The sequence below is a fragment of the Triticum aestivum genome, chromosome 6D, assembly GCF_018294505.1.
Source record: "Triticum aestivum cultivar Chinese Spring chromosome 6D, IWGSC CS RefSeq v2.1, whole genome shotgun sequence".
NCBI classification, from domain to species: domain Eukaryota; kingdom Viridiplantae; phylum Streptophyta; class Magnoliopsida; order Poales; family Poaceae; genus Triticum; species Triticum aestivum.
In genome coordinates, this window is record NC_057811.1 from 138777512 (window position 1) to 138786338 (window position 8827).

The window sequence follows — 8827 nt, forward strand, 5'->3', positions numbered from 1 at the left end:
GTTTGTGTGCCATCGCGTCCCCTGGCCGGATGACGTATTTTGGAATGTCTGTCCGGTTTGAATGTTCCGGTCTAGCCAGATGGCGTGTCTTGGAATTTCTGCTCAACCTTTGAACGTTGTCGTCTGGCCTAATGGCGTGCTTTGGAATGTTTGCCTAGCCTTTGGATGTTGTTATTTGATGGGTTGGCGTGTGTGTTGCACGTGCTCGCAGACACACTCTTCTCCAACCTGTGAATCAAGTTCGCTTGTTTCCTTGTGCTCATGTGGTTCCAGGTTGGAGTGGCTGGTTCTGATGGTTGAGATCATTTGTTGTGGGGGTGTGGCTATACCCCGTTGCCGGGTTTCCCTAGCCAGACCTCTTTCGTCTGTCTGTTTGTTTGGAAATGCCCTGCCGAGCAGTCTGCTCGATGACTACCAACAATACACCTAAAATCGTAGCAATGCCATTTGTTTTTTGTGTTAATGATGTAAAGGATCGGCATTGTAAATAAGGGTGTAGTCTGCGGTAACAGTTACATTTAAACTCGCGGTTATTTTGGCAGTTTCAAGATCAAGAAAGTCTGGAGCATGAAAAAAATCTAACAGATTATTCACCTGCTCAAGCCAATGGCCTATGTATTGGCAAAGAAAGCCATGAGAAACTATCATCGTAATATATCATTAGTAAATACATGGCAAATACAAATGCAATACGAACATAGTCACTTGCAGACGATTCACAAAAAACATACTTCAAATAGTTCACCTAACTGCTCGGTTGCATCTGTTTTTTTGCCTGTTTGCAGATCATTGGTAAAATATGTTGTTCACAAGTTGCTTGGCTTCTTGGCTCTAATTGGTCTTTGCGCCAATGGCTCAATGAGTCATCTAGTAGATATAAGGATGTAATGCATATGTGCAATCATAAAAGTATGGTAAACTATAAACACTACAATTTAATCGATACGGAATAATAATTTGTTGATCACACTTAAGCTACTTCGTAGAGATGCCACTACTGAAACTATGAATCCGGCCGTTTATTCCTCATAAATAGAACCTTGTTTACTTTCTTTTCAGTTCTTTAATATTCTAATTTCAATTTCATTTGCAAATAAAAATCAATTTCATACACTCGATAAGTCAATCCTTGTAACTACATGAAAGGGCATTTCCCTACCAAAGTGATTTTGGTGTTGATGGCAACGCAATTTGCAAACTAACAGTGTGCTTAAACTACACATACATTAGATGTGGTAATTTGATCTCGACGGACGTGTGGTGAGCAGCTACTAGCCATTGAATACTGCCCTCAGAGGAGCTCTGGCGGCCATGACCCTGATTCGACATTTGCGGCTGGGATTCGGCGGCGTGACAGAGCAGTGCAGATAAGCGGTCAAGTCGGGGCGGAGCCGCGGGAGGAATGTAGACCGTCGACGGTGTCGATGGCGGGACAAATCACAACGGTGACAGTTGGGGGCAGCGCCTATGCGAGAGGGGAAATTTTAGGGAGGCGGAAGTTGGACACTCGTGCGCGGTTGATTTGGTTTCCTTCGTGCCGCAAATATCTAGACGGAGGTGCCCTGTTTTTGGGCTGCCCAAAAGAAAAATTGACCACTTTTATTTTTGGAAACAAAATAGGCAGCTGTTTGGAGACTTTTTTTGCCTTTCAAAAGCACAAAAAGTAGTGCTACCCTAAAATAGGGCAACTGTTGGAGATGCCCTTAGGAGATACTCGCCACACAGAGATTGGTTTTGGTTGATCACAACAGGTCCATCTTCCACACATCCCAACAATGTAGGAGAGGCGGATGAAACCATCTGGCGGTCCCTCTCGAGGTGCATCAAACTCTACTAAAATTTTCTGAGAAAAATATCCAATCTATTATCAAAATTCACCGGAAGTACAAAGTACCTCAACAAGATAAAAATTACATCGAGATTCAGACCATCGCACAACCACTATCGCCGCCAAAATGAATCGCCGACGCACCGCCTCCGACGCTCCCCTATCAGAGCTGGCTTGACCTTATCGTTGACGGGAAGTCTTTGTGCATGTGCATCTAAGGACCAACGCCTTTAGCCGTAGTTGTTGATGTTAAAACCTTAAATAGATCCGAATCACCTGACACCAAATCTCGTCATGACGAATAACCCTAACCTCAACACCCCAACGAGATGAAATGAATTTACGTTGGGGCTCCATCAACTAAGTACAGATGAATGAACCCGAGGAAGAACGAAGTCCAAAAGACAAACTTGAAGAATAAGCGTCACCTTCACCCGAGCACCGTACCTGCAAGAACTAAAAATAATAATAACCTAAACCGCTAAACTACTAATCGGAGGCACGGGGATTCCCTTTCCCGCCACCAGCCGCTGAAACGACATGCAAAGAAAAGGCAGTCTATGGGCTCGGCGACGAATTCTGAGGGAAGGGTTTGCCCTAGCCATCAAGGGATAGGGGAGAAAAGGTTGTATACATTACCTTTATCGAGAACGGCATTTTGGAGCTCGGCCTCCACGGAGGCTGGATTTGTTTTGGGGGGGGAGGGGGGGAATCAAAATTCATACTTTTCGGTTAAAAAAATCTGAAAATATTGTACAAATATATAAGGATGTGATGTGTATGTGTATAAAATTTTAGAATGAAATACTTTGAGATGTGATTTGTGCAAAAAGAACACATTCATGGACTTTCGAGATAAATAGTACTCCCTCCGCCTGAAAATACTTGTCATCAAAATGGACAAAAGATGTATCTAGAACTAAAATACATTTAGATACATCCCCTTTTATTCATTTTGATGACAAGTATTTCCGGACAGAGGGAGTATCATGTATTGAAAAACCACAGATTTGTCTTTTTTCGCACAGCCCTCGTTTCAACATATTTTGTTCTGAAAATTCACACATGTGTGTTATGCCTCCATGTATGTCCGTATTTTTTCCAGATTTTTTTGAAATGTAAAAATATGAATTTTGTTGAATTTTGAATTTTTTTTCATAACCAGCCTCCATGAGCTCCAATAGCAATTTTCAACCTTTATCGAACTTTACTATTCAGGATATAACTTTACTAAGATACGGCCAGATACCTATGGCAAGTTGGCAACACGCTTAGGACTGGAAACGTACAGTTCTCAGCGCTTAATTCTTCACAACTTCTCAAGTAAAAGAGGCTCGCAGTCCCATATGTTCGACTAGCCAATTAACATCCTGTGAACAACTGGGAATCTGAATTACACACAATCTACATCTGTGTATATATATGCTATTTACAAGCACAGGTGTCAAAAACTGTATCATCACTGAGTTACAAACAGATGCCATATCCATTTCTTTCAAGTAGAAATGTCACACACAAAAACAGGCGGGTTAGGTTCCAAGTTGAAATCACTCTACAGTTATCTGCAAGACGGTGGTAAGCCTTGGTTTTCTATATCTCCTCAGCAGCAGCGAGGAACATACTACACTAACCGACGAGAAGGCCATGCAAGCGCCAGCCAGCCACGGCGGCATTTGCAGGCCGGTGAAGGGGAAGAGTGCGCCGGCAGCCACAGGGATGGCAACGATGTTATACGCCATGGCAAAGAAGTAGTTCCACCGGATTCGGCTGAACGTCTTCCTTGAGAGGTCAATCGCCGTGATGACGTCTTCAAGGTTATTCCGCACCAGCACATAGTCTGCTGCCTCGATGGCGATGTCAGTCCCTGCACCGATGGCCATCCCGACGTCAGCTGCTGCCAGGGCAGGGGAATCATTGATCCCATCTCCAACCATTGCAACCACGCTCCCATCCTTTTGGAAAGAGCGGATTACGTCAGCTTTTCCGGCAGGCATAACCTCTGCTCTCACATCTTCAATTCCAATCTGCAGAAGGACAATGGTTTCAATAACTTAAGCTTTTGCAGGAGGCAACTCATATAAGCAACATCAAATCAACTAATGAAGTTGTACACATGAAATCAATTAGGCAGCAAAGTTGAACTCATATTTACTGATATTGCGTCCAGAAGAATCAAAATAATCAAATGTGGATGTGGTTGCACTACTACATGAGAATTCCGACCGACCTCCTTTGCAACTGCCAGTGCAGTCCTCCAATTGTCCCCTGTCACCATAACTGGATAAATGCCCATCTTTTTTAGGCCTTCTATAACTACAGCAGCCTCCCTTTTCAAGGGATCGGTTACCCCCATCAAACCAATGAAGTCGCCATCATATGCTACAAGAATGCCTGTCTTTGCGTTCAATTCCATGTCTACCAAGAAACTTTCAGCCTCTTCAGGAATGTTAACCCCATTTTCAGATATCAAAGTACGGTTGCCCACCTACATAAAACATTTAACATCAAATTATTGGATTACCCAGGCATAGTAACTCTTTCCTTAAGCAATTAAGAAAAATAATCCAGAATAGCTGTATCACATAGCTCACCAGAATCATCTTCCCATTGATCAAACATTGAACTCCTTTGCCAGGCAAGGCAGAAAAATCAGCAACTTCCAAGAGCCATTGAGAGAATGCATCTTCTTTTCTTTTCTTAACGTCGTCTTTTGATGAGGGGAGTTTGCCAAAGAAATGGAAATGAAATGCATAATCCAAGATAGCTTTTGCAAGTGGATGCTCACTGCTTGCCTAAATTAACAGAAAAGAACAAAGTAAGATTACCATGTTTGCACTCTACTACGAATAAACAAAATTCCAGAGAATTTTGTGTTGCCTCACCTCCGCAGATGCTACCAATGTGAGGAAGTCACCAACATCCATTCCTGAGAACACTTTCGTCGTTGTTACAGTGGCCTTTCCTTGTGTCAGTGTCCCAGTTTTATCAAATATAATATAGTTAACATTCTGAGCCCTCTCCAGTGCATCTCCACCCTTTACAAGTACTCCATGATTGGCGCCAACTCCAGTTGCTACCATAACAGCAGTTGGTGTCGCCAGACCAAGAGCACATGGACAGGCAATTACCACAACAGAGATGGAGAACATGAGGGAGAAAACAAAGCAATTGCTAGTTTCTGAAACCCATGAATTTGGATATGCCCCCAGCGTCCCACATACAAACCTACAAAGGTCAATGATGCATGAAAGTTTTAGACACAAGTAGCCTGACGCCCCCAAACCCAACCTCAGACAGATGCATGAACCGTGAAACTTACCATGTACAGAATGTCAGTAAGGACAATGTGATGACAATAGGAACAAAAATGCCGGCCACCTGAAAAGAACATAGATAGCATCAACATTCACAAAACGTAATGGTTATTATAGGAAACAAAATGCCACTGCATGTTAAACAAGATGTACAAATCCCCAAGATTGCACTGGTTTCTTCATGTAATGTGTTGTAATAATAAGAACATAAACTGATTTTCAATAACTAATGACTTGATAAAAACCAACCAGGTGTAAACAGTTTGTGTGAAATCTGACATGACTAATATACTTTTTGTAAGGCAATAAAAATACATCCTTAGCACTTACGTCAATGACAGAAGTGTAATGAAATTGACCAGAAAAATGTTTTACAATTTTAAGATTATAACAGAGATAATTTTTATAACTCGGAAACATCATAAACAGACAAGTGCACTCACATAATCAGCGAACTTCTGAATAGGTGCTTTAGACATCTGGGCAGTCTCAACAAGAGATATTATCTGGCTCAAAACTGTCCCTGATCCTACTTTCGCCGCTTGTATGTGAAGGATGCCATTTAGGTTCATGGTGCCTCCAATAACTGAACTGGATACTTCCTTGCAGATAGACGCAGATTCACCAGTTACCATACTTTCATCAACATGGCTTGTACCCCAAGTGACAATGCCATCAGCAGGAATCTTTGAACCAGGAAGCACTTTTAAGACATCGCCAGGTTGGATCAACAATGCATCAATTTCCTTTTCTCCAGCATATTTTCCATCTGGATTCAGGTACAGTGCTATGAGTTGAGGTGTGCAACTACAATCAAAATGCAAGAGTATGGATGCAAGGCTGCAATCCTAAGCAATCAGTTAATTACTAATATCCAACGAAAAACATAAAAAGAAGGGGACTATATGTAAATCACTTAGACATGAGCTTTCTGAACTGCTAGCCATTTTTGGTGTATGCATGCTAAGTTACCATAAAGTACGAATCAGATACCTTTGTATTTCAGAAGCAAGATAGCTGTAGCAGGAACCAGCTCTACAAGCTTCTTAATTGCATCTGATGTCCTTCCTTTAGCAAGCACCTCAAGATACTTCCCCAATAGCACAAATGTAATTATCATTGCACTTGTCTCAAAATACATCGGAGGATGAAATCCAGTGAATGCCCCATAAAGAAGCGCGCAAACTGAGTACACATATGTTGCAGTTGTGCCAAGAACGACCAATACATCCATATTTGTAGAGCCATGTCTAAGGGCCCTATAAGCTGCAACATAGAAACGTTTGCCAACAACAAATTGTACTACACTCACCAGCATCCACTTGAGCAGATCTCCTATACGAAATGGTCCGCAGTGCATGAGTAGGAATGAGTTGATGAAAGATATGTGAGGGCATACCATGCGCATAAAAAACACTTGAATCTGGTGCAAGGAAACCAGTAAAGAAAGTCAGTACGCAAGTAAAACAACAACTCATGATAATTTTACTTTATATTATCTCTTTATAGTAGTAACTGTATGCAATAGTGACAATTATATAAAATCAAGCTGACACATCAGATGGGCTTGCTATTTATTTACGGTCACAACTAGGATAAGGGTATAGCTACCAGAGGAAAATGTAGACTGAACTAGAGATGCAACGAAAACCATAAACAAATAGGATAGCAGGGATAAAAACTTACACTTAGAAATAAGCTTGAGCGAAGGAGGTGAAGCATTTTCGAAGCCTCTTGTGCATCATTTGAAGAAGACCGTACATATGGATTCTGTACATGGGCTTTCAGTCTGCCACTGCTTTCCATATCAATAATATCCACAACCGATCTCAAACCAACTACTTCTGGATCGAATGTAATTTCAACTTCTGCCCGTACAGAATTTACATCAAATTGCCGCAGGCCTTCTGTTTTTCTCAGGATATCATACAATAAATTTACATCTCTCTCTGTATGCAATCCTATCAAACCTAATAAAGCCTTATCTTGCTCACTACTTTGTACCAGTGCGGCTTCAAAACCAGCATCCTCGATAGCCTGAACAATCTCATCTTTGCTAATAGCAGTCGGATCGTACTCAACTTCCCCTAATGAGGTCGCTAATGCAACAACTGCTCTGTTTACACCTGGTAACTTCTTTAAGATCCCTTCAACTGAGTTCACACAGGCAGCACAAGTCATCCCCCCTATCCTAAATTGGCCTGACAAAGCCTTCTGTGACTTTGGCTGAGAAACAGCAGAATCTGGGAGGATTTCTGCTTCAAACCCAGCATCTTCTATTGCTTCTACAATGTCCTCTTCCTGAATACAACAAACACTGTCAGGTCCATTTCAGAAACTTTATATAAAAGCAAGTTAGTTTAAATAAGAAAGGTTACAGGTTGGCAACGTCGTGGAGAGTTGAGATCTTTGAAACAGACCTAACATCACTTTTTTTTCAGAGGTTGTTTGCAATTGCAAGTTTACAGTACAGGTGCTTCATGGTCCTGTTCGGGAACCAGTTAAATTACCATGAAAATCGTTATGATCCAGTACTAGGACTGCACCTTTACAATTGGCACTACGAAAATCTCCCGATATTTTTTCGTAAACGTGGTTACAATCCACATGATTATCAAACACGCTAGACTCGATTCCCGACAAAGCAACGCAGAGTGTCCCACAAACTCAACCCACACGACTAATCAATTGGAACAGCCAGCTAGAACAAGGACAGGCGAGCCAAAAATGAAGCAGCTACAGCACGAGTTGTGAGTGTTGGTTTCGCATCCTAACCACCATAACCGACAAAACGCAGCTAAGTTTCCCGCCTCGCGCTGACCAATTCCGCTGCTGATTACCAACAAGAGCGCTATAATCGTACAAACTCGAAGCCACCGCGCCAGAATTCACCGCAGGGGCGCGATCCCAGGCCAAATCTCCAGCGCGCGCGGAGGCGAAGGAGGGAGCGGGAGGGGGAGGGATCACACGGAACCAAACCTTGGCGAGCGCGGGGTCGAACACGACGTGGGCGCGGTTCTGCAGCAGCGACACGGCGGCGCTGCGCACGCCGCGGCGGGCGGAGAGGGCGGCCTCGACGGCGCCCGTGCAGGCGGAGCACGTCATGCCCGTGACCCGCACCTGGGCCCGCCGCATGCCCGCCTCCTCCTCCTCCTGGCCCTTCCGCGAGCTCGGCCCCTCCGCCTCGCCGTAGGACCCCAGCAGCGCCACCTCCTCCATCTCGTCGTCGCGGCCGCCGGCGACCGCCGTGAGCTGGAGGTGGGCCATGGCCGTCAGAGACGGGGGTGGCGAGGCGAGGCAAGGCAATAATTCGGAGGGGAATGAACGGGAAGGGAAAATGTGGAGGGGAGACCGACCGAGTGGGCCGGGAAAGGCGCTGGGTGTAATAGTGCGAGACATGAGGGGTCGGTCCGAGATCACGCGAGGGTTTCGGGGGCGTTTCTGAAAATGTTGCGGATAGTGCTGGTTTGGTGGGTAGGTAAGCCGGCAAATCCGGGGGCGTTACACTGGCGTTAATTAGTAATCTCCTCGTGATATGGTTTGACTCGATCGTCCGTACGTTTGGATTATCTCCTTTCAACGTGTGGAAAACTTCGGCGTCAAGTATTATGTTGCAAATCAATCCTATTCCTAGCGGCGTACACAAGGTTGCACCTTGCACGCAAAGCATGAGCTCGCTCTATCA

At 43.9% G+C, this 8827-nt stretch overlaps 1 protein-coding gene across 1 annotated transcript; it reads right to left on the minus strand.

Annotated features, from left to right (window-relative positions):
• Nucleotides 1–3129: 3129 nt before the first annotated feature.
• LOC123144143 (cation-transporting ATPase HMA5) lies at nt 3130–8500 on the minus strand. The gene is made up of 9 exons (XM_044563181.1): nt 8122–8500; nt 6829–7443; nt 6136–6565; nt 5586–5911; nt 5148–5206; nt 4711–5053; nt 4420–4620; nt 4056–4313; nt 3130–3852 (listed from the first exon to the last, which is right to left on the minus strand). Exons 1-9 carry the CDS (start codon nt 8407–8409, stop codon nt 3376–3378), a joined length of 2997 nt encoding a protein of 998 aa, XP_044419116.1. The 5' UTR covers nt 8410–8500; the 3' UTR covers nt 3130–3375.
• Nucleotides 8501–8827: the final 327 nt, after the last annotated feature.

Coding starts and splice junctions, on each gene's coding strand:
- LOC123144143 (XM_044563181.1), bottom strand. CDS start 8,409: ATGGCCCACCTCCAGCTCACGGCGGTCGCCGGCGGCCGCGACGACGAG. Junction 7,444..8,121: donor TCGACCCCGCGCTCGCCAAG/GTTTGGTTCCGT, acceptor TGTTGTATTCAG/GAAGAGGACATTGTAGAAGC. Junction 5,054..5,147: donor TTACTGACATTCTGTACATG/GTAAGTTTCACG, acceptor TGACCTTTGTAG/GTTTGTATGTGGGACGCTGG.